The 26,264-nt window shown below is 39.0% G+C and overlaps 2 protein-coding genes across 6 annotated transcripts; one reads left to right on the forward strand and one right to left on the reverse strand.

Moving 5' to 3' along the window:
• The first annotated feature begins 76 nt into the window (after nucleotides 1–76).
• On the forward strand, nucleotides 77–26,008 carry Ikzf5 (IKAROS family zinc finger 5). 5 transcript variants are annotated; one of them, XM_052196914.1, is made up of 5 exons: nucleotides 77–212; nucleotides 1,575–1,634; nucleotides 18,114–18,300; nucleotides 20,664–20,846; nucleotides 22,053–26,008. In XM_052196914.1, the coding sequence occupies exons 3-5, from the start codon at nucleotides 18,168–18,170 to the stop codon at nucleotides 22,994–22,996; spliced, it is 1,260 nt and encodes a 419-aa protein (XP_052052874.1). In that variant the 5' UTR covers nucleotides 77–212; nucleotides 1,575–1,634; nucleotides 18,114–18,167; the 3' UTR covers nucleotides 22,997–26,008. The 5 variants fall into 5 exon arrangements, with proteins under 5 accessions (XP_052052874.1, XP_052052865.1, XP_052052882.1 ...); XM_052196905.1 differs by lacking the exon at nucleotides 1,575–1,634; XM_052196922.1 differs by lacking the exons at nucleotides 77–212; nucleotides 1,575–1,634 and adding an exon at nucleotides 1,642–1,722.
• LOC127695070 (40S ribosomal protein S27-like) lies at nucleotides 6,303–6,584 on the reverse strand. The gene has a single exon (XM_052196952.1). It carries the CDS (start codon nucleotides 6,570–6,572, stop codon nucleotides 6,318–6,320), a length of 255 nt encoding a protein of 84 aa, XP_052052912.1. The 5' UTR covers nucleotides 6,573–6,584; the 3' UTR covers nucleotides 6,303–6,317.
• Nucleotides 26,009–26,264: the final 256 nt, after the last annotated feature.

The raw sequence follows: 26,264 nt of genomic DNA on the forward strand, positions 1-26,264 counted from the left end.
AGAGACATAATTCTCTCCTTGCTCCCTACAGGTCGCTCACGCGAGATTTGGGCAAGGCAAGGCGGGGCGGGGGCAGGCGGGATGGGTGAGGAGACACAACAAATATGGCGGCTACAGCTGCGACGCTGACGAACGCCGAGGCGGTGGCAGCCGCGGCGGCCGCGGTGGTGGCGAAAAAGGCTGTGGTGATTCCTCGGTGCAGTTGTCGGGAGGTGAGTAACGGGAGGTCCGCTTCTACGGCGGCGTTACGGTTACGCATGGCACGTTGACGGAATGACGGAAGGTAAAGTGCCGGGTTCATTGCTGGCCGGCTAACACCGCCTTAGCCTTGGCCACAGCGGAGGGACCTGCGCGCCCCGTGGGCTGGCGGCGTGGTGACTCGGGACTTTCTTGGGCTCGTAAGTGACTGAGTCCGCCGTCCGGAGGCTCGCGAGTCGGCGCCGTCGGGCCGGAGCTCGGAGCTCAGGGTGGGGAGCTGTCTCCTGCTTTGACAGGTGGCGATCGCCGGGTGCGCTCCCCGTGTAGTGCGTTCTCGGGGTGCCAGGGTCAGGAGTCGACCCCAACGACCCCAGTGTATCCTGGAGAGGGTGTTACTTCGACGCCGGTCCCGGGCTGCTGTTGGGAAGGAGTTTCTAAACCCCCGAGTTTACTCCCATGAACTGGCTTCTACTGCCTGTACTTAACAGGTGAGGTTGGGGAGGATGTTACAGCCAAGAGCTCTTCCGACTCATTCAAGACTTATGTCCGCGATCGACCGACTCCCGGAGTGCTCTTGGATGCTTAGCGTGGCTCCCCAGCTAAGCGTCCAAGGGCTGTATGTCTGTCTAACTGTAGATCCTAAGGATAGTCAGTGGTAGCTGCCAGTAACCACAGGCCTATTTAATGACTCCTTTATGTGCTGGTCAGAACCGGACAGAGGAGTGAGAAAGGACATGAAGTTGTGAGATCCAGGGAAATTACATTTAGAAGACACAAGATGAAAACAGCTGCTTAAAATATCTGGACAATATTTAAGATTTTTTTGTCTTGAGCTTCTGTTGTCTTCAGCACAGCTGAGATTGAATGTTTTCTTGGAAGTTCCTTGCAATGAACTGGGATGTTTGAAGTTCTTTTCCTGTAATGGTCCCGTGTTTCCCAGGAAACCGTAACTGTTGTACTGTAGGATACTGAAGATGGGGATCAGATATGCTGAGGTTGGGCTCTGGTGGCTGTTACATATATTTCCCTGATATAGGGCTAATGTGCTTTTAAGTGTTATTGAACTTACCCAGCAATATTAAGCCTGACCTCTCTTGAAATTAACATATTAAATATGGAATGACATTTAAGGTGGATTTTTTTGTTTTGTTTTGTTTTGTTTTGTTTGTTGTTGTTAAAAGTAAATCACCAGTGACAACATTAGTAACACAAATAGCTAGAATGTAATTGTGGGCCACCAAGCTTGCCCTTGCTTTTTTTTTTTTTTGTCTTAATTTTTTTTCAGCTAATGATAGTGACACACAAGTTATGATCTTAACTTGTCATTAAACCTGTAGTCCCTCACAAAGTTTTCACTTGTGTGTCTTTCTTTGCAGACTTCTTGTGGCTTTTGAATTTTATTTGAAATTCCCTCCATGGCCTTTTGGAGTCCTTTGGTATGTCTCCAGAGTAAATTTCAATTATTCACCATTTCAGCATTGTTGCCGTGGGAAGAAAAAAGTGGAACTAATTTGGGGTGAACAGGTTAGATTGTATCATTCTTTTTTGGATTTCTCCTGATGTGACTTCATTTCTGTTTTCCTCTTTATGTTTTCTGCTTTCTCAGAAGAGCCTTATCACAGTGTTCATGCATTCAGAGTCTTTGGCAGCCAGGAACTCAGGAATTGTGTTCTCATTCTTTTTGAAGGTCCATGTTACTCTATATGAACTGAGTCTTGTTTATCAGTCTTCTTTACTAATGCATATTCTCTTGGAGAGTAAATCTTTCAACGACCATAATCAGTAGGTTATAGAAGTAAACAACTGTAAACAACTTTAGTAGGCCTGCCTAACCTCTGAGTTAAATTGTCTCAGAAAAAGTTGGGCTAAGTATTCTTCCTTATCAGTAGTAACCCTTCAGCTTAAACATTCTTTTAAAGCAGTGCTAGATAAATGTAATACCCTGTACTGTTCTTTGAATTCTCCTTTTGTGGAGAGGGCATATTAAAGAGCTTCTTGATTTAAATTTATTTTATTTCATTCATATGGGTATTTTATCCACATATATGTCTGTGCATGGTGTGCATGGAGGTCTGATCCCTCGGAACTTAAGGTAGAGATGGCTAAGCCTCTGTGTGGGTGCTAAGAATCCAACCAAGGTCCTTTGCAGGAGCTGCCAGGGCTCTTAACTGTAAGTCACCTCTCAAGCACTTAGATGACTAGGTTTTGGTTGTTTTTTTTTTTTTCCAGGTTTTACATATTTTATAGCTGAAACTCATTAGCTCATGTGGAACAGATAAAAGCAAATCAAATTCCAATTTAAACAAGTTGTGTGTGATTTTTGTCATTAGTTTTCATCCAAATCCCTTGGGGAATAAAATAATTTTGTTTTTTGGCCAGCAATGTATTGATTTTTAAAGTCTTAGGGGGAAACACGTCAAGAAGCCCAGTCAGGCATGTGCTGCATGACAGGGGAGGAAAGGAAACCCTTTGGTCTGTACACTACCTGTAGCTGTGCTTATCTTCCAGGTTGCATCTTAACACCCCTTTTAAATAATTAGCTCCCGATTAAAAGGTGTTTGATCATAAATGTATGTACACATACACACACACAGAGACACACACAGGATATGCGTAATATTAATTCTTAGATATTTTCCCTTTACTAGCTTGGACAGTATGTTTTATAATCGTAAGGTTTGTAAGTTTTTCTCTCCTTTAGTTGATGCTGTAGATATATATCTTAGATCACACTGATAACAAATCGAATGGACTGTACCTTACTTAGGGCTTGTACTGCTCTGATAAAGCACCATGACTAGCCCATATGGTGGTGCACATTTTAAATCTCAGCCCGAGGGAGGTAGAGGCAGAGAGGCAGGAAGATCTTTGAGTTTAAGGCCAGCCTGGTCTACATAGTGAGTTCCAGAGCAGCCAGGGCTATGTAGAAAGTTCCTGTCTCAAACAAACAAACAAACAAACAAACTAACTAACTAACTAACTAACTACAATGACTAAAAGTAATTTAGGGAGGATAGAGTTATTTTATCCTATATTTTCATTCCATCACTGAAGAATGGCAGGGCAGGGCAGGAATTATAGCACAGAAGTCAAGACTTTTTCTTAGTGCTTACTGACTGGCTTCTCATGGTTTGCTCAGCCCAGGACAACCTGCCCAGGAGTGGTAGCTCCCACAGTGAGCTAGTCCCTCCATAGCTCTCGTTATCAAGGCAGTAGTCCATAGGCTTGCTTAGAGGCTAACCTTATGGAAGCATTTTCTCAAATAAGATTCCTTTTCCTCCAGGCATTATGGCGCAAGCTTTTAACTCTAGCACTCAGGTCGCAGTGCCTGGTGAATCTCTGAGTTCAAGATCATTGTGGTCTATATAGTGAGTTCCAGGCCAGCAAAGCTACCCTAATGACACCCTGTTTGGAAACAAAAATTTCTTCTTGGATATGCCTGAATTTGTGTCAGGCTGACATAAACCATCTAGTACAAGCTAGGTGATTTAAAGGAGAATTCGTTCAGGTTGGAGGCTGGGAAGTTGAGTTTGAGTTGCTAGCAGATATAGGATCTAGTTTCTGGATATATACTCATAGTGCAGAAAACAGAAAGCAAACTATTATTCTTATAATCTTATTCTGATGGATTTGCCTTCACAACAAATGTCATATTGGAGGTTAGAATTTCAATATAGAAATTATACTAACTGAGCAAAATCAGTTAGGACAGAGTAGATCTGACTTGCAATGTACTATCAAAATCTATAATAATATTAGGAATGCTTAAATAGGTTTCTCTGATGACATTTTACATTGAAAATATAAGTAATTTTTTTAACAAGTCCAAGGTGTTGAATTCACAGCCAGTTAGAAAGATACTGAATGAAAAAAAGAAAATAAAAAGGAAAGGAAAGGACATGACTGCTCCTAGGTGTGGTGGAGGAGAAAGTTTCTTGTAGATGTGAGGGAGAGCACAGCCAGAGGCAGACACCTCTGAGAAAGTCCAGAGTGAACCTGACCCTGAGCCGTGAGGGGAGAGAGGGAATGGAAGGGAGAAAGGGGAGCCAAGGAGAACAGCAGCAAAGAGGCCAAAGGAGCAGAAAGGACATGTGGCCAAAATGATTGGCTTATGCAGGGAACGACAGCCCAGCCCCCGGGCCTGGCACTTTCAGGATAGAGGGCAGTATATGCAAGCTGGATGGACCCTGTAACAGGTAGGGAGTGTGACAGGAGAGCTGCTGCGAGAACATGGTGGCCAGGTCCACTTGGATATGTTAAGTAGGCACCTCAGCCATTTGTCCAGACTTTGAAACTTAACATCCCATTTTGAAAGAGGATTCTTCCCTGATTTTCTAATGTGCATGCAGTAAGTTGTCCCTCTATATTCCTGAGGCATTGGTGTAGGACCCCTTGTGTATACTGAAATCTGAGGGTGTTCAGTGTCTTACGTAAAATACAATAGGATCTGCACGTGATTTGTTACCATCCTTCTACACACATTTCTTTCTTCAGATGGCTTGTACAGCATCCGTTGTTCTGGTTCTGTATTGTTTAGGGGATGCCAAGGGACTGAATCTAAACTGTTTAGGATGCATTTTTTTTTATTTGAAATGTTTCCCATTCACATTTGGTTGAATCCATGTATATATCATTCATATTATGTTTGTAGGGTTTTAAATTTGTCAGTACTGAACTACATCCTCAGACAGGTTATATATGGAGTTTCCGTTACCGGGATGGTGTGGACAGCAACCCCATATTGTATTTTGATAGCAGGGGCTCTTTTTAGTTTCAGAATTATTGTTTTCCCATATATCATGCTTAGAGGTATTGACCTGAGACGGAAGAAGCTGGGGTTTGAGCCAAAGACTCATCTCTTCAATTTAGGCAACTGTTATTTACACAAGTCTGTCTCATTGTCTATTGCTATGTAAAACACTGGCTATCATGCCTGTTGCCCACAGGTATATGTAACATAGATGATACAGGTTTAGATACAAAGATGCTTAGATATGAAAGGTCACTTAAGTTTTAAATCATGGATGAATGTGTAGATTAAACCATATAAGTGTGTTTGAATCCCTAAATCAGAAGCTGGTCTTCATGTCTGCAACGTTTTCAGTTACTTCATTGGCATTCTTTTTTCCTTAATTCATCATGCATAATTGATAGTGGCATACAATTTATGGCAGAGAACACAGTGAAACTTGTAATGTGACAATGCGAATAGCTAAGACTGTCAAAATATGTCAGCCATGCTCTGTAATTGAGCTCATTTCTGTCCTTAAACTCTAGTTAGAGGTATAAAAATACCATTTCTTCTGCTTGCTTATGGTAAGTCTTGTGTTTTTGTTGCATTGTCAAGTGTTGTATTGCATGAAGCATGGCTAATCAAGATTTGGTAAGATTGAGGCCCATTAAAGTACATTAATTTTCCAGGAACATGTATCACTTTGCATATAAATTGATTGGCAACAAGAAATTATGAATTGCAATGTAAAAACTGGGTTTTTTCTTAATTATTTAGTTTTTTTGTGTTTGTGTGTTTATATGTGCATGTATGCATGTGTTATGTGTGGGTGCATATGTACATGTATGTGGAGGCTAGAAGTTGACATCAGGTGTCTTCCTCAATCTCTCTCCACTTTTAGTTTTTGAGATGGGGGGGTGTATCTCATTTAACCTGCAAGCTCCAGGAATCCTGCTGTCTCCACCTCCCCAATGCTGAGGTTATAGGTGCTTTCTGACGTGCCCCTCCTTTTATGTGGAAGCTAGGAATTTTAACAGATCTTAATACTTGCATGCCTCCTTACTGACTGAGCCATTTCTTCAGCCCTATAACGCTTTTATAATCAGAACACAGAAAACTGATAGACCCTCATAGCCTTTATAATTTAAAAAAAAAAACTATCTGGGATATGACTCGTTTTAAAATTAGTATATTTTAATTGTACAAAGTGGTCTTAGTTGTGACATTTCTGTATGTGCATATATGCTTAGATCATTTTCCTCCTTTCTATTATTACCCCATCGTTGTCAGCCCTGCTTCTCTTTTCTACTTCTGTATCTCCCCCCCCCTTTTTTAATCCAAAATGTGTTTATTTTGAGGGTTCCCACTGATCTTGAATCAGGGGCTTTCAGTGCTGCTTCCTCCTGTAGGAGCATCCTTCTGTCAACCTTACTTTTCCACCTGTAGGCTGACAGAGAACAGTGGAGCAGCCAACACATAAGACTGCCGTTTGTGCATGGCTAAAGACCGTGGTGATTTTATAGCATCCTGGGCGTTTCACATCCATAAAGTAGGAATTGGGGCTCTGCACCAGGCTCTTTTTCTCGTGTTTTCTCTTCTCCTCTTCTGGGGAGGAATGAAGGAGATCCTTTGCAAGAGACATGTTCTTGTAGGGAGGTCATCACTGCCGGAAAGGGGTACTTCTGTATTCCTAACAGTTTCCCTTTCCTCTTGTGTTCTGGTTTATTTATTTTTATTTTTATTCCTTTTTTATTAAATATATTCTTTATTTACATTTCAAATGTTGTCCCCTTTCCGGTCCCCCCACTCCAAAAATCCCATAAGCCATCCTCCCCTCCCCCTATTCCCCAATCAACCCTCTCCTGCTTCCCTGTCCTAGTACTCCCCTACACTGCAGTATCAAGCCTTTCCAGGACCAAGGGCCTCTCCTCCCTTTGATGTCCAGCAAGGCCATCCTCTGCTGCGTATGCATCTGGAGCCATAGGTAACTCCATGTGTACTCTTTGGTTGATGGTTTTGTCCCTGGGAGCTCTGAAATACTGGGTGGCTCATATTGTTCCTCCTATGGTGCTGCAAACCCCTTCAGCTCTTTCGGTCCTTTCTCTAGCTCCTCCATTGGGCACCCTGTGCTCAGTTCAATGGCTGGCTGAGAGTGTCCCCCTCTGTATTTGTCATGCACTAGCAGAGCTTCCCAGTGACAGCTATATCTGGCTCTGGTCAGCAAGCACTTGTGGGCATTGATAATAGTGTCTGGGTTTTGTAACTGTATATGGGATGGATCCCTAGGTGGGGCAGTCTCTGGATGGTTTTTCCCTCAGACTCTGCTCCATACTTTGCCTCTGTATCTCCTTCTGTGGGTATTTTATTCCTCCTTCTAAGAAGGACCAGAGTATCCATACTTTGTTCTTCCTTCTTTTTGAGCATCATTTGATATGTGAATTGTGTCTTGGGTATTCCAAGCTTCTGGGTAAATATACACTTATCAGTGATGCATACCATGTTTGTTCTTTTGTGATTGAGTTACCTCATTCAGGATGATATTATCCAGTTCCACCCATTTGCCTAAGAATTTCATGAATTCATTGTTTTTAATAGCTGAGTAGTATTTCATTGTGTAAATACACCACATTTTCTGTATCCATTCCTCTGCTGAGGGACATCTGGGTTCTTTACAGCTTCTGGCTATTATAAATAGGGTTGTTATGAACATAGTGGAGCATGTGTCCTTATTACATGTTGGAGAATCCTCTGGGTATATGCCCAGGAGTGGTATCACAGGGTCCTTCAGTAGTATTATGCCCAGTTTTCTGAAGAACCGCCAAACTCATTTCCAGAGTAGTTGTACCAGCTTGCAATCCCACCAGCAGTGGAGGAGTGTTCCTCTTTCCACATCCTCACCAGCACCTGCTATCTCCTGAGTTTTTGATTTTAGCCAGTCTGACTGGTGTGAGGTGAAATCACAGGGTTGTTTTGATTTGCATTTCCCTGATGACTAAGGATGTTGAGCATTTCTTTAGGTGCTTCCCAGCCATTCGATATTCCTCAGGTGAAAATTCTTTGTTTAGCTCTGTACCCCATTTTTTAATAGGGCTATTTGGTTCTCTGGAGTCTAACTTCTTGAGTTCTTTGTATATATTGGATATTGGCCCTCTGTCAGAAATAGGGTTGGCAAAGATCTTTTCCCAACTTGTTGGTTGCCATTTTGTCTTATTGACAGTATCCTTTGCCTTACAGAAACTTTGTAATTTTATGAGGTCTCATTTGTCAATTCTTGATCTTAGAGCATAAGCTATTGGTGTTCTGTTCAGGAACTTTTCCCCTGTGCCCATGTGCTCAAAGATTTTCCTCAGTTTCTTTTCTATTAGTTTTGGTGTGTCTGGTTTTATGTGGAGGTTCTTGATCCATTTGGAGTTGAGCTTAGTACAAGGAGATAAGAATGGATCAATTTGCATTCTTCTGCATGCTGACCTCCAGTTGAACCAGCACCATTTTTTTTAAAAGGCTATCTTTTTTCCACTCGATGGTTTTAGCTCCTTTGTCGAAGATCAAGTGACCATAGGTATATGGGTTCATTTCTGAGTCTTCAATTCTATTCCATTGATCAACCTGCCTGTCACTGTACCAATACCATGCAGTTTTTAACACTATTGCTCTGTAGTAGTGCTTGAGGTCCAGGATACTGATTCCCCCAGAAGTTCTTTTACTGTTGAGAATAGTTTTAGCTATTCTGGGTTTTTTGTTATTCCAGATGAATTTGAGAATTGCTCTTTCTGACTCTATGAAGAATTGAGTTGGAATTTTGATGGGAATTGCATTGAATCTGTAGATTGCTTTTGGCAAGATGGCTGTTTTTACGATGTTAATCCTGCCATTCCATGAGCATGGGAAATCTTTCCATCTTCTGCAGTCTTCGATTTCTTTCTTTAGATACTTCAAGTTCTTGTCATACAGATCTTTCACTTGTTTTGTTAAAGTCATGCCAAGATACTTTATATTGTTTATAACTATTGTGAAGGGTATCCTTTCCCTAATTTCTTTCTCAGCTGTTTATCCTTTGAGTATAGGAAGGCTACTGATTTATTTAATTTTATATCCGGCCACTTTGTTGAAGTTGTTTATCAGCTGTAGGAGTTCTCTGGTGGAGTTTTTTTGGTTGCTTAAATATACTATCATATCATCTGCAAATAGTGATAATTTGATTTCTTCCTTTCCAATTTGTATTCCTTTGACCTCCTTTTGTTGTCTAATTGCTCTAGTAGAACTTCAAGTACAACATTGAGTAGATATGGAAAGAGAGAAGGCAGCTTTGTCTAGTCCTTGATTTTAGTGGGATTGCTTCAAATTTCTCTCCATTTAGTTTGATGTTTATTACTGGTTTGCTGTATATTGCTTTTACTATGTTTAGGTATGAGCCTTGAATTCCTGTTCTTTCCAAGACTTTTAGCATGAAAGGATGCTCAATTTTGTCAAATGCTTTTTCAGCATCTAATGAAATGACCATGTGGTTTTTTTCTTTGAGTTTGTTTATGTAGTGGATTACATTGATGGGTTTCTGTATATTGAACCATTCCTGCATCCCTGGGATGAAGCCTACTTGATCTAGATGAATGATCATTTTGATGTGTTCTTGGATTCGGTTGGCAAGAATTTTATTGAGTAATTTTTGCATCAATATTCATAAGGGAAATTGGTCTGAAGTTCTCTTCTTTGTTGGATCTTTGTGTGTTTTTGGTATCAGTGTAATTGTGGCTTCATAGAACGAGTTGGGTAGTGTTCCTTCTGTTTCTATTTTGTGGAATAGTTTCAAGAGTATTGGTGTTAGGTCTTCTTTGAAGGTCTGATAGAATTCTGCACTAAAACCATCTGGTCCTGTGCTTTTTTTGGTTAGGAGGCTTTCAATGACCTCTTCTATTTCTTTAGGGATTAGGGTACTGTTTAGATGGTTTATCTGATCCTGATTTAACTTTGGTATTTGGTATCTGTCTAGAAAATTGTCCATTTCATCAAGATTTTCCAGTTGTGTTGAGTATAGACTTTTGTAGTAGGATCTGATGACTTTTTGAATTTCCTCAGTTTCTGTTGTTATAGCTCCCTTTTCATTTCTGAATTTGTTAATTTGGATACTGTCTCTGTGCCCTCTGGTTAGTCTGGCTAAGGGTTTATCTATCTTGTTGATTTTTCTCAAAGAACCAGCTCCTGGTTTTGTGGATTCTTTGTATAGTTCTTTTTGTTTCAACTTGGTTGATTTCAGGCCTGAGTTTGATGATTTCCTGCCTTCTACTCCTCTTGGGTGTATTAGCTTCTTTCTGTTCTAGAGCTTTCAGGTGTGCTGTTAAGCTGCTAATGTATGCTTTTTCCAGCTTTCTTTTGGAGGCACTCACGGCTATGAGTTTTCCTCTTAGCTTTGCTTTCATTGTGTCCCATAAATTTGGGTATGTTGTGCCTTCATTTTCATTAAATTCTAAAAAGGTTTTGATTTCTTTCTTTATTTCTTCCTTGACCAAGGTGTCATTATGTAGAGCATTGTTCAGCTTCCATGTGTATGTGGGCTTTCTGTTGTTTTTGTTGCTATTGAAGACCACCCTTACTCCATAGTGATCTGATAGGCATGGGATTAGTTCGATCTTCTTATATCCTTTGAGGTCTGTTTTGTGACCAATTATATGGTCAATTTTAGAGAAGGTACCATGAGGTGCTGAGAAGAATGTATATTCTTTTGATTTAGGATGGAATGTTCCATAGATATCGGTTAAATCCATTTGGTCCAAAACTTCTGTTAGTTTCACTGTGTCTCTGTTTAGTTTGTGTTTCCCTGATCTGTCCATTGAGGAGAGTGGGGTGTTGAAGTCACCCACTCTGTGACTATTGTGATTATTGTGTGGGGTGTGATGTGTGCTTTAAGCTTTAGTAAAATTTCTTTTACAAATAACGGTGCCCTTATATTTGGAGCATAGATGTTCAGGATTGAGAGTTCTTCTTGGTAGATATTTTCCTTTGATGAGTATGAAATGTCCTTCCGTGTCTTTTTTGATGACTTTTGGTTGAAAGTCAATTTTATCCGATATTAGAATGGCTACTCCAGCTTGTTTCCTGGAACCATTTGCTTGCATAATTGTTTTCCAGCCTTTTACTCTGAGGTACTGTTTGTCTTTGATACTGAGATATATATTTCCTGTATGCAGCAAAATGCTGGGTCCTGTTTACGTATCCAGTCTGTTAGTCTATGTCTTTTTATTGGGGAATTGAGTCCATTGATGTTAAGAGATATTAAGGAATAGTGATTGTTGCTTCCTGTTATTTTTTATGTCATTTTTATGTTTGTGTGGTTATCTTCTTTTGGGTTTGTTGAAAGATTACTATCTTGCTTTTTCTAGGGTGTAGTTGCCCTCCTTATATTGTTGTTTTCCATCTATTATCCTTTGAGGGGCTGGATTTGAGGAAAGATATTGTGTAAATTTGGTTTTATCATAGAATATCTTGGTTTCTCCATCTATGGTGATTGAAAGTTTTGCTGGGTATAGTAGTCTGGGCTGGCATTTTTGTTGTCTTAGGGTCTGTATGAAATCTGTCCAGGATCTTCTTGCTTTCATGGTCTCTGGTGAGAAGTCTGATTGGTGTAATTTTGATAGTCTTCCTTTATATGTTACTTGGACTTTTTCTTTTACCGCTTTTAATATTCCTTCTTTGTTTAGTACATTTGGTGTTTTGATTCTTATGTGACAGGAGGACTTTCTGTTCTGGTCCAGTCTGTTTGGAGTTCTGTAGGCTTCTTGTATGTTCGTGGTCATCTCTCTTTAGGTTAGGGAAGTTTTCTTCTATAATTTTGTTGAAGATATTTACTGGCCTTTTAAGTTGTAAATCTTTGCTGTCTTCTTTACCTATAATCCTTAGGTTTGGTCTTCTTATTGTGTCCTGGATTTCCTGGATGTTTTCCTTTACAAGCTTTTTGCATTTTGCATTTTCTTTGATTGTTGAGTCAGTGCTTCCTATAGTATCTTCAGCATCTGAGATTCTTTCTTCTATCTCTTGTATTCTGTTGTTTATGTTTGCATCAACAGGGATTTTTTTGTGTTTCCTCTTTAAGGGCTTCTGCCTGTTGGCCTATGTTCTCCTGTATCTCTTTAAGGGATTTTTGTGTTTCCTACCTGTTGACTCATGTTCTTCTGTACTTTTTAAAGGGAGTTATTTATAGCCTTCTTGAAATCCTCTATCAGCATTATGAGATGTGATTTTAAATCCAGATCTTGCTTTTCTGGTGTCTTGGGGTATCCAGAACTTGCTGTTGTGGGAGAACTTGGTTCAAATGGTGCCATGTTGCCTTGGTAATATTCTTGTATTTGCCTTTTGCCATCTGGTTATCTCTGGTGTTAGCTGGTGTTGCTGTCTCTGATGATGGCTTATCTGTCATACAAGCTTCTGTATCTGTGCTCCTGTGAGACCCGCTCTCTTGTGGTTGTATTTGGTTATGTAGCTCTGTGGCCCTATCAACTCTGGGCACAGGAAGAAATCAGAAGGCTCCTGTCCCAGGCTGCTCCCAGGCTCTTGTGTCCTCAGTGTTTCTGGCTGTTTCCTCTTGGCAGCAGGGGTGGTTCTACCTGTGCTGTCTGGTCTCTCTGCACTCCTGAGTGTTAAGCTACCTCTCTGTGTCACTTGGCAGTGGCAGAGGGTGGGCCCAAGCAGGAGACAGAGACCGGAGACTTCCGCCAAAGGGTTCCGGGCGTGATCCTCTGAGTTGAGGGGGTGGGTCTACCTGTGCAGCCCAGTTTATTTTTTTAATTAAAAATTCAGGTTTTCTTCTCCCTTCCTTCCTTCCTTCCTTCCTTCCTTCCTTCCTTCCTTCCTTCCTTCCTTCCTTCCTTCCTTCCTTCCTTCCTTCCTTCTTTCTTTTTGAAAAATTTCTGAGACAGGGTCCTCAAACTTACTTTGTAGCAATAATTCTACTGCCCTCACCTCCTGAGTACTAAATCACAGGTAAGCAAAGCCTGTCCATCTTATTAACCATCTTTTTCATTGGCTCACTAACTTGTGTTTTTTAACTAAAGTGCAAATTTGAAAGAACAAATAATTAGTAGTATTAACTATAGTTAAACAAATAGTCTGACATAACTAGTTAATATAGTAAGATAAGAAAAATAATGATTAATAAGGTTGAGAAAGCTGAATAAACTAAAGCAAGAGATAAAGAAGTGACATAGTAAGATAAGAAAGGGCAAATGTGGAAAATTACAGATGGACTTAGAAAGTTGCAAACAGGGATGTGTGAACTAATTGGAACTAAGGTGGCTGCTGCTTATCTCACCAATCTAAAGAGCAAATAGATGCTAATTCTATTTTCTAACCAAGCTGATGAACTGATAAAGGAAACAACTTTGAATCTGAGACCAAGATACAATTTTATTATTTCGCTATAAAAATAATTGTTTCCAAATAGTTAACATTGTCTCATAGATTACCATAAGCTGTATAGTTTGCAATATTTTATATATGATTAATATAAAGCTTGAAAGAGCACTGTAAGTTTGTATTGTTGTCTTAGTTTATAAAATGGGAGTTCACTGTTTTAAATTTAAGAGTGATCCCATTCTGTTCAGACTCTAAAGCTAGCGAGGTGTAAAAGCAAAATAGTTTTTTCATAGAATGGAACTTTGTAGAAAACAGCAAAAAGAGATTAGCAATAACAACTTTTCAGACCTTCTAGATAGCTTTTAAGAAGGAAGGCAAGAACTCAAAAGATTACATTTACTGAAAGTTCAGTCACCTGTATGTCCTTATTTGGTGAAATACCTTTAAATAAAGAGCAGAATAAGCTTAAAGAAGATAAATAATAAACAAATATGTCAGCTTGGGGTCAGTAAGTATTAGGGGAAATATCAGCCTTGTATCTGTCATTGCCTGAGGGTATCCCTGCGTTGATATAAAGGATAATGATCTGTAATAGAGGCACAGTCAAAGGTTGGTCTAGTTCCACTAGGGTTCTAGTTGATGTGTTCAAGGTTTGCTTCTTATAAAGTTGGTGAGGTTTTTGCAAATTGAGAAATGTACTTTTCTGAAAGTCCCTCACTCATTAACCTCTGCCATTTAAAAACTTGGGCCAGGGACTAAAGAAATGGCTGCTACTATTCCAGAAGACCTCTTGTAACTCTGGTTACAGGGGAACTGATGTCCTCTTTTGGACTCAGTAGGCATAACACAAACATGGTGTGTACATGCACACAGACAAAAATAAATCTTAAAGCAAAAAGAAACTAGAGTTCAGGTATTCTTGGAGAAGAAAAACAAAACTGATAGAGTTATATTACCAAGGTAACAAAGGCTTGTTGAGAATAAATTTGGCTGTAAGAATAGACAGGCTTCGTGGGATAGAGTAGATAATTCAGAGATAAACTTCCTCGAATATAATTACCTAATTCAAAGAGGCAATCCTGGGGCATATTGGGAATCTGTTAAATGCCTATAAGTGGGACAATTGGATATTTTCTTGGAAAAATATTCTTTTGACTCTTGTTTTACATCAATCATAAAACTAAAGTCTGGATAACATATGAAAGGTGAAAAATGTTTTTCAAGGAAATATTAAGGTCTGTATACAAATAAGATGGAGGCATGGTTATTCTAAATAGGACATAGACAGTTATAAAATATAGAAAGGAAAATGGGTAAATTGGATTACATTAAAAACTTATGTTCAGGAAGCTGGAGAGATGGCTCATCAGTTAAGAGTACTTATTACTCACTCTTGCAGAGGACCCACGTTCAGTTTCTAGCACCCACGTAGTGTCTCACAACTACCTACAATGCCATTCCTTGGTCACTTTCTGACCCTGTAGACACCAGACATATATATGGTGTACATGCATACATGCAGGAAAATCACTTACATACCTAAAATAAAGATGAATCTAAAGTTTTTTAAAGCCACAAGAATCATGTTATTTTATATTTACCTAAAATTACATATAAGGGAGGGAGGGAGAGAAGGAGAGAGAGAGAGAGAGAGAGAGAGAGAGGTTTCAGCAAAGTTTTGCCATTTGGGGTAATAATGCTTCCTGGAAGAGTCATAGACTAACACAAATTCCAGGACTAGGCATAAGAAATCGCCCTTTGAATTGTTGGCCAGCAGAGTCCAAGATGAACTGTTGCTGCTGTATTTGATTACCTCCTAGAGGTTAGAAGTCCTGATTGCCAAAGATACCATGCACTTTGATATAGGACTCATGATTCAAGCAGGATCTGACCTGAAAACTTGCTCCATGAAGACTAGCTTTCATAGAGCCTGAAGGTGCTATGCAGTCTCCCAAGGGAAGAAACAATAGTCTTACCAAGCTGTGATATCCATGAACCCCAACAATAGCCAACATGGCATGATACCCCAAAAGGTTCGGTACTGACAGTCATTTCTTAGCAGTAACCAACAGCTATCTAATAGGTTCACTCAGAAGGAAGGAAATCATGCCTGGCACTGAAAACCTACCCAACCACATGGGGGCAGTGAGGCCATGAATCTTAGAAGAGAACCTATTACTACCACTTTAGTAAACCAGCATAACTTCCCAATAGCATTCTAAATACTTATCCTTATACCCACAGGGAAATGTAGCTCTCACCTTTCCTCAAAGAAGTTTCTCTTTCAGCTGGTGGAGATCATTACACAAGTGGTCAAAATGAGAAAACAAGTGATCATGGGGTGGATATATCTACAACACATTCCTGCACCAAAAACTCAGGAACCATCATAGAAGAGAGGGCAAAAAATCATTGAAGACAGTGGACCAGGAAATGTACTGAGATTGTGTCTTCTAGAAATGAAAGGGAAGCTATACCCATGATATCTCAACAGCATGGCTGTCTAAAGAAGTCCTGAACAGTGACAGGACCAGTGTTAATGTAGAAGGGGCAATTCCCATGAGAACCATCCCTAGACAAAGAACTCAGGAAACTAATGACTACTGAGAGAGCAGAATTAATATCCCTTAGGAATAAGCCCCTTAATTGATTTTCTAACACCAAGTTATAAGCCCTGAAATTATATACCTCAAGCCACACAAAATGGATTTGGGAACATGAGAGGAGTTAGAGAGAAAAGAGGAATGGGGGAAATGATGTAGTTATAATTTAATTAGAAAAAAAGTAAAATAAAATCCACTTTTGTTCATAAAGACTGTGGCAGCATACAGAGGACATGCACAGGTTGAAGCCAGATGGAGTCCCATCACTCAGAGGAAGTAGACATGAGCCCCAGTCCCTAACCTGAAGCTATCTCCAATCAGTAACCAGACTCATGGGGTATACAAACAACTAAGGACACAGACCAGATGGCCAGTACAAATGAACTCAATGACAGGCTCCTTGTCTCATAAACTTTTGTCTAAGCATGATTTTATTTATTAATTTTTAATTTTCCTTACATATCTTTTATACATATATTATGGTTTCCAGCCTTGTGTTTTCATGGGATTTCTTTGTGTGTGAACAGGTGTGCCTGCATATACATGTGTTTATTGTGCTTTTTTTTTTTTGCTTTTTTCTTATTAATTGCTTTTTATTTTATTATTTTTTTTAGATGCCTGTTTGTAACCTAAAAAGAGAGAAAGAAACGGTCTAGATTTGAGTGGATAGAGAGCTGTGGAGTTGAAGGGGAAGCTCTAAACAGAATATATTGTATAAATTTGTTTTTAATTAAAACTACCTTAATAATGTTCTGCAAAAGACTTGGAGACAAAGCCTGAAGCATATATTTCTTATATTCGAATATCCCTATGATTACATTTTATAAATTAATTCTTAATTTAAAATATGGATGAAAAATCTTAGCCAAATGAACTCTGGTTTTGGTCTAGCCTCATTTCCTTTTGATTATTAGTGTTGGTAGTGCTGTGATCTTACATTAGTTGTATCACCACTTGCTTTCAGAAAAGAATCTTACCTCTGCAATGTCATAGTTCTATTGTTTAAGAATAAATTCTAGGGTATATAGTATCTTAAACCCTATTTAAAAAAAAAAAGTCCAGAAAAAGTCGATAAAAAATTTTAAAGAGAAGATACTTAAAATGCACATATGTAATGAAGGATTTATATTTAAAATATTATGAAGAATTCTTATCTATTAGAAAAGATAGTCTATATGTAAAACAGTCATCACTTAAAAGAATATAAATAGGTACTCACATACAACTTCATTTATCATCAATGTATTGGTGTGGTAATGCCACTTACCCTCCAAAATAGCAACAATAAAAAAAGACAAGTACTGCTGAGAACGTGAGTCACTCTTATTCATGTGCCAATAGAGTAAATCAGTGTTAATGACTAAAAAGTTATTTGACATTGCTTAAGCTGAATCTGCATACACTTTCATTTCAGTTCCTCTATAGACAACACAAATGTGTAGAGACGTTTCTGGAAATTTTTTTCCTAAACTCAAATTATTTAAAGAGTAATTTTTATCTCTAATGGCTAGCAGTAGGCATGCAAAGATTACTCAATTCTTTATTGCTTAGCTTTTTCTTGAAATCTAGCATGTATGTAGAAAGGCTTATAAATCTTAAAGCTTGGTCTGTTGGATGGTCAGAGTGGTGACTCTGGTCATGGGCTCAGCATTGATATGAAGCAGTGGAAGGCTACCAGCGTCCCAGACGCTCCTTTTATGTCCCTTCCAGTGCTAGGCTCTAGCTGCCCTGGCTTTGTTCATTTCTGGTATTGGACATTAGTTTCTGCTCTTCCATAGGTTCATAGACTAACAACCTTTGTCTGGCTTCTAGTGCTCAGTATTTGGATTGTGAGCTATCTGTGTGTTGCTGCATGCAGCTGAAGTTTGCTTATTTTCACTGTTATAGCCCCTTGTGTGATCATGCTACAACCAATTTATATCTGGTCTTATTTGAGGATCATTTGGGTAATCGTCGATATTTGGCTGTTATAAGTAAACTTTTCTTATTTTCTGCCTTGGTAATTTGTTTCCATTTCCTATAAACTCAGTGTAATTATTAAATCTGTTTCTCACTGTTTTATATTTATTTTCTTTAATTTTCCAGATAGAGTATAAAGTATGTAAAGACAGCTTTTATTTTTCTGTTGCTTTAATCAATGTCTTATACAAAATCTTTTTTGTCTATATATTTTTTTAAATTTTGTACTGTTTTCTTTTTAAAATTATTTATGGGTTCTTTATTTCCTTGTCCCCTAGATATAACAGACTTTCACCTTAAAGGAAGAAAGAAAGAAAAATAAAAGCACCAAGATGGGTGAAAAGAAACCAGAGCCTTTGGACTTTGTAAAAGATTTCCAGGAATACCTGACACAGCAGACGCATCATGTGAACATGATCTCGGGATCAGTTAGTGGGGACAAAGAAGCAGAGACTCTTCAGGGAGGTAGACTTATTTCATACTATTGAAAAGTTCACATTGGTAAACGCGTTAATGTTCCTGTACAGCAGCTCTCCATTCTGTGACCATATCTCTAGACTGATGTAGATCATTCTTTTCTTTTTCTAGAAAGATACAAGGCATTTTCTCCCTTCTTTATTTTTTTAAAGATTTATTTATTATATATGAGTACACTGTAGCTGTCTTCAGACACACCAGAAGAGGGGGGTAAGATACCATAACAAATGGTTGTGAGCCACCATGTGGTTGCTGGGAATTGAACTCAGGACCTCTGGAAGAGCAGTCTTAACCGCTGAGCCATCTCTCCAGCCCCTCTCCCTTCTTTTTAACATGCAGACTTCTGCTATGATTTAATGTAGTCTACAGAACTGTTACAGTTGTTGAAAGGTTAGGGCATCTAAATCCCTTGTCTGTCTGCCTTTAATGTTGTTAACTGACAGTCAGTTCAAGGAACCCATAGGGCTCCTTGTCCAGCGGGCAGCATGGATTAGACCTGAGCCTCAGCTAGGGATGTCTTCTCTTTACTTGAAAGAAGAGAGACTGAATTAGAAGAAGCAAACATTGGTGAGCCTGCTACAGATAGTTTCTCTAGTTTGTGGATCACATATGCTGTCCTTAACCTAGCTCAGGGTCAGCTGAGTACCACCCAGGGACCTCATCTAACTGCCTCCCTATAGCTTGCAGTCTGGAAATTACTTTGTACAATTAGAAATTATTGAAAATTATGCAAAAGAATGTAATAACATGTGCAAATTATATGAAATTTAAATTTCATTGTTCATAAATAAAATTTTATTGAAACACCTGCATGCTTACTTTACATATTTGTAACTTGTTTGTCCTACTGGCAATCAACATCTATTGCATACATTAGGCAAGGGCTGTACAATGAGCTGCATTCACCCCCAGATTGCTTATTTTCCATAGCTGCTTTTATGGTACAGCAGCAGAGTTGGATGTTATGGTAGACACAAACCCACCTGACTTTAAGTATTTACTATCTCAGCCCTGTAGAAAATATTTGCTGACCTCTGACCTAGCTCTTATAAGCCATGAAGGCGCAGGGACTGGCAGCAGTGATCAGGGATCACATTCCCCAGAATTTTGTTAGAAAGGTAAGCAACAATTCCTGCCTGGATTTAGTGATTCAGTTTATCAAAATGTTGAGCATCAGGGTCTTCGGAAAACAATGGGAGAAAGGGAGACTGCAAGCCTGGTCTCTCCACTTGGTTCCTTTTGGACCAATCTGCTGGACTTGCCCAGGTCAGTAAATTTATTTCTGGTGAAGGGTAGAAGGAAAGGAATAGGGTTTGAACTGCGCATATGAGGACTATGTCTCCTGTACCCATGGGTGTAGTTCCCAACATGTGTAGTTCCTAATCATGAATACCTGTTTCTGCTGCTGCTTTATACAAAGTTCCTATGTTGAGCTGAGAAGCAAACACCCAAACATTTTAGTTCTGAAATCCATATAGTCATTACACTTAGAGCTGTCAGATACCTTGTTTCATTGATGTGCTTGATTAGAATTCTAAGATCCTAACTGTAACCCAGAATCTAAAACACAAATAACTGACTAGAACAGAATATCCAATAATTGATTTTAGACAAAAAAAAAATTGAGTTGAGCTGGGCAGTGGTGGCACACGCCTTTAATCCCAGCACTTGGGAGGTAGAGGCAGGCAGATTTCTGAGTTCGAGGCCAGCCTGGTCTACAGAGTGAGTTCCAGGACAGCCAGGGCTACACAGAGAAACCCTGTCTCGAAAAAACAAAACAAAAAGATTGAGTTATTGTTTTAGAACTGTAACAACTGCTAATTAAAGTTGTAGTCATGACCAGTATTTAGACACTACACCTGTGTGTGACTGAACTCATACTTGAAGAATCTTTTTTAAAAACGACTTGTTATATATAAGTACACTGTAGATGTCTTCATATATAGACCAGAGAGTGCATCAGATTCCATTACAAATAGTTGTGAACCACCATGTGCTTGCTGAGAATTGAACTCAGGACCTCTGGAAGAACAGTTTTTACTCTTAACCACTGAGCCATCTCTCCAGCCTGAAGAATCTCTTTATTCCTCTCTACCTTACCTGTTTTCTTCAAAAGCATGTGAAAGTTGGTAAATTTTTATGTGTAAACAATTTGAGGTCCTCTTTAAAGGTTCTTAGAGTATAATTCTATTTTTGTATAAACATTGTCCCAGTACAAGAAACTGGATTGTTTTATGAATTAAACTCATGGGAAGGAAAATATCAGTTTGTAGATCTTCAACCACTTGAAGTCTAAAACGTTGAACTGAATTGATTCTGAGGTGCATGATTTCTTTTGCTTTTGTTTATAGCTGGAACAGATGGTGATCAAAACGGACTTGATCACCCATCTGTTGAAGTGTCCCTGGACGAAAACTCAGGAATGTTAGTAGACGGGTTTGAAAGGACCTTTGATGGGAAGCTCAAGTGTCGGTACTGCAACTATGCTAGCAAAGGCACAGCCCGGCTCATCGAGCACATCAGGATCCACACAGGTATGAAGAAGCAGCTGGCGGGTGGTGTGTGCAAGTCCACATGGTTCGCATATGCTCTGAGCAAGGGTCATCAGCCTGTGCTGGGTAGTAACTCCATTTTTTTTTTTCCCAAGCAGTGGTGTAAAGGAATTCAAATACTGGAAACAGACTCCGTGGAGAGCTTGCTCTTCTCCCTACCCATTTTTCTGCTTCGTCTATATAATCTTTATCTTTTGCTGTCAGGTTATTACTATAGAAAATAGAAAGGCTTCTGTACAGTTGTAGAGTGTACTTGCTAAACCCAGGTCTCTCTTAGCCACCCTTTGGAGAAACCTTCCAAAGTATGCCTTGCCCTCACCCAAGCCCAGGGATCTTTTCTATGTGCTCTATGCCAGTCCAAGCTTCTTTATTACATCATGGTGGCCTGAAAGCTTCCAAGGACATCCAGAGGCCATCTTTGCCCCCCAACCCCCAAAGCTAGCATGGAATCTGAAACAGGGTGGGTGCTCTGTCCTTGTCAGATGAATGATTCTCAGTCTCACATTCTAAATTATAGTTTTACATATTTGGAGAGTTTGAGTTTTAAATAAAATTGGTCTTTCTGAACTAGAATAGGAAAGTGGAGGAGAAGCCTTGGCCCTGACAATTTCATATTTGAACTAGGAGTTCATTTTGATTTTGAACTTTCTTTTGCAGGGTGGGGGTGTTTTTTCCCCCTTCAGGAAAGCAAAAGTATTTATGCATAAATAGATCTGTGAACATATACTTTGAAACATACTGTTGATTAAAAATATTTTTGGGGGTGGTGGTTTGAGACAGGATTTCTGTGTGTAGCACTGGCTGGCCTTGAACTAACAGATCCACTTGCCTCTGCCTCCCAAGTGCTGGAATTAAAGCCCAGTACTGCCACTCCCTAGCTGATAAGATCTTTATATCTCTTTATTATGTGGGGAATAATATTTTTATTTTTTCCCCAAGAGCCAGTTGAAGCTGTAATGGTTTTCATACTAAATAGATTTTAATTATATATCACAAGTTGTTGCTAATGAATTCTTAAGCTTTATATCAGTTCTTAGGTTTCTTTTCAGATCTTACGAACCTATTATACAAGTATACATTTCTGCAAAGCATTTTGTTTTTGTATAAGTTCTCACATTCAGTGGACAAACATGAAAAGTCCTCTAAGTGAGCTCCTCCTGCAGTCTCTTCCATGTCTCTCTCACACAGGTGAGAAGCCTCACAGGTGTCACTTATGTCCATTTGCATCTGCTTACGAGCGCCACCTGGAGGCCCACATGCGCTCTCACACTGGGGAAAAACCATACAAATGTGAATTGTGTTCCTTCCGCTGCAGTGACCGAAGCAACCTGTCCCACCATCGAAGGCGCAAACATAAAATGGTGCCAATTAAAGGTACCAGATCTTCCTTAAGCAGCAAGAAAATGTGGGGGGTTTTACAAAAGAAAACAAGCAATCTGGGTTATAGCAGAAGAGCACTTATCAACCTAAGTCCACCTTCCATGGTGGTCCAGAAGCCAGACTACCTTAATGATTTTACCCATGAAATCCCAAATATTCAGACTGACTCCTATGAAGCTATGGCTAAAGCTACACCAACTGGTGGCCTGCCAAGGGACCCCCAAGAACTCATGGTTGACAACCCTTTGAATCAGCTCTCTACTTTAGCAGGACAGTTGTCCAGCTTGCCACCGGAAAACCAAAATCCTGCCTCCCCTGACGTAGATCCCTGTCCTGATGAAAAGCCTTTCATGATTCAGCAGCCATCTGCCCAAGCAGTCGTCTCCGCTGTGTCAGCAAGTATTCCTCAGAGCTCCTCCCCCACAAGTCCAGAACCTCGGCCGTCGCATAGTCAGAGGAACTACAGTCCAGTGGCCGGGCCTAGCAGTGAACCAAGTGCCCACACCAGTACTCCCAGCATAGGAAACAGCCAGCCAAGCACTCCAGCTCCAACCCTGCCGGTCCAGGATCCTCAACTTCTACACCACTGCCAGCACTGTGATATGTACTTTGCAGACAATATCCTTTACACTATTCACATGGGATGCCATGGGTATGAGAATCCTTTTCAGTGTAATATATGTGGATGCAAATGTAAAAACAAGTATGATTTTGCCTGTCATTTTGCAAGAGGGCAACATAACCAGCACTGAACACAATCAACATTGTTCTCACTTGCTTTGGCCTTTTGGGAGTTTGTAGTTTGGTTTCTAGTTTGATCATCCCTAATAAGGTATATGCTAATTTAAAATTTATACATTCTATTCATGAAATAGAAGTTTGATAGTGAAAAAAGGTTTTGTTCTCTTTTCATAAAAGTCTGGTCAGGGTTATTTATGCATTAGATAGTTAGGTGCATTGATGTCTTTTTCATTTAGACCTATGAGAGTTGAAGTACAGTCATAATCAGCCTCCTACATTTGTCCATAAGGACTCCCAGGGTTGTCTGTACTCCTGATGCTTCAGGATACACATTACAGCTAACATTCTTTCTGCCATATGTCAAAATGGCACAGTAAACTTCTCATAAAATCTTTATAACATTTCATTGTTTATAGACAAACTGCCTTTAAGTTTGCTCTTACTTAAAATGCTATTTTTATTCACATAATTTAGGTTGAATTAGTTTCATTACAACCAAAACCAGTGGTTATTTCAGTGTAATAAACCTTTCTCTTCAAGAGAAAACAGTTCTTTTCAATTTTAAATTATAAAAAATGAAAGTCTTAGAAGTTGAAATTTGGGGCTAAATTGAAAATTGTGTTTGGTATTTGAGATATCTGTTCATTTAATGTGTAAACATGTTAGTTTTTAGTTTTTCATTTATATATATTTATATATTTTGAGTATTATTTTAAAGCCACAAGTAAATATACTAGAGTGCTAGATGCCTTTTTCAATCTGAATCTTTCATTTAAATTCTGCATTCACCTATTGCTGGTGTCAGGTAAGATTGACACCCACACTGATTATTTTATTCTTCCTAGTCTTTGATGACCAAAGAGGAAGTAGAACTCATCCATCTTATTAAGATGCTTCAAAACAATCTCCAAAGTTTCCTTTTCTGCCTTCTGTACATTTATTCCCCATAATTTTCAAGAAGGGTCAATCTAGAAACCCAGAGAAATGTAATAGTGAGGAAACAGCCACAAAATGGAGAGCATGCCCAAACAGAGCTGGCTTTCCTCTGCAGAGCAGAGTAGAATAGAGCAGGGCAGGGCAGGCCACAGAAGTCCTCCCTGTGAGTCTTCATGGACAGAGACGGTGGGATGGTCACCACAGCGGGAAAGGATACAGAGTTATTATGAAGCACATTCAAATGTGACTTTTAACTTACTTAGAATTAGAGTGGTTTGTTTTACATAGGAAGCCATTATTTTTGTATCGTGTAATAAGTAGCTTACTCTGAAGAGAGCCTGGCAGAACAATAAAACATTGTCATTTACTATTGGTTTCTGTGTACTTTGCAAATTTTTCATTTTTATTTGGTTAATATCTTGAAAATATTAATTGGCTTCTTAAAAGAAATACCCTGTTGAGCATTTATTAACCAAAAATTACCTCTTACAGTAAATAAGAGGGAAATACTGAGAGTGTCTACCCAAGAAGCCCCAAGTGCCCTGTTGATGGATCTGTGCCCGCACCCCACCCCCTGTGCTAGAAAGCCATTCCGAGGATGCCTGTGCTTACATAGCCAGCATGGCTCATCCCAGCTGCACTGTTGAAGCACAGCCCCAAAGACACTTTCTCTTGTGACCATAACTTTCTGGTGATTTTGCTCTGTTGTTTAAATCATTCACTAGGTTAGTTTCAGCACAACACTTTCCAAATACATGACTCGACTGTTGTGCGTATCAGCTGTCAGAAAGAAACAGGTTGTTTGGAAACCTTGCTGTTTTTAAAGTTTGATTCAACTAAAAGCAATACTCCCAAACAGACAGTGAAAACTTCTGGAGGAAGGAGGGAGAACCCCAGTGCCCTGCTGTGCACCTTCAGTCCAAGCTGCTTGGGAAGCAGTGGCAGGAAGAGTGCTAGAGCCCAGGGGTTCCCTGCCAGGCCAGGCAACACTGCAAGACAGTCTCAAAGGCCAAACAGCCTGAAAGGGCTCTCCTCACAGCCAATGTTATTACCTGTATATACATTCTGGGCCAAACAGTGACACGTGCATTTTGTTTTTCCTAAGAACTAAAGATGAATGTTCTGAAGGTACATTTCATTTTAAATATGGAAAAGACTTTTCATAATTACAGACAAGAAGGAAAACAATCCTAATTTTCCAATAACATAAAGAGCACAGTTGGTCTTCCAAAACTGTCCATGCGTGAAGCTACAAGTACTTCGAAATGCACTAAAATTTTGAAGCAAATCTACCTTAGAAACTTTTTTGAAATTGTACTTTTAAAGATTTAGGATTTTGCTTAAATATTCTGAGTTAAATTCTGTACTAGGAAAGATGTTGGATTCTTTCCTTAAATACTAAATATGTTCCTCATTTTATTTTTAACCAAATGTTTTATAGAAATGAGTTGAGAAAAGTTTAACATGCACTATTTATAGTACTTTGCCATTAACAGGCAATGTTCTGAAACTAAATTTATTTTTGTTCAGTGAACATGAGTTTAGATTTTTAAAGTTGGTAATTTATCTCCACTAATATTTTTTTAAAGAAACTGTGAAGAGATTAACAGAATAATTTTATTTCAGATTTTACTAATGTAGTGTGTAGCTACAACTTGACATTCAAGTGAAGACTAGACTTCTGTTTTGAAATTTTTCCATCAGGTAGTTTCATTGGTTTCATTTTAGAAATGTGTTTGCTGTTTATCTGCAAATGTTTAACAAAGGGAATATTACTTAAAAAGAAAAGAAAAAAAACTTACCAAATGAAGAATTGTTAGAAAAATTTAAATTCCCTGCTAAAGACATTTTTGTTAGTCTTAGGGGGTAGGTATTTGGTTTCTAGAACTTGTTTTTGTTGATAGCTGGATTTATGGAACATGTTTTCTATGCGAGGTGTAAGTCTTGCATTACAATTGTAAGATACATTATATTGTTTAGGGATCAAGAAAGCAGTCTAATGCTGAAGTAACTATAGTATGTAGTTCCTATTGTGAATAATGCTTTGCTTTTGTAATGTATGAATAAAAAATAACACTTTCTAATGACTTTTGTTTTTTGTTTTTTAAAACTAGAATCAAATTGTTTTTAGTAATTTACAGTACATAAAAATGTTAATAAAGGATTTTATGGCTGGCTAGTTTGAATTTCTAGAATCCCTTATAGAAAGAGGTATTATAAGTTTAAAACAAAAGAGCTCTATAGATCTAAAACTCCTTTCTAATTGGTGTGGTTTGAATGACAGATGTGCCCTAGAGGCTTTTCAGTTTGCGCACTTGAACAGTTGGTACCATTGTTTCAGAA

Source organism: Apodemus sylvaticus, chromosome 1 (genome assembly GCF_947179515.1).
Source record: "Apodemus sylvaticus chromosome 1, mApoSyl1.1, whole genome shotgun sequence".
Classification (NCBI taxonomy): Eukaryota; Metazoa; Chordata; class Mammalia; order Rodentia; family Muridae; genus Apodemus; species Apodemus sylvaticus.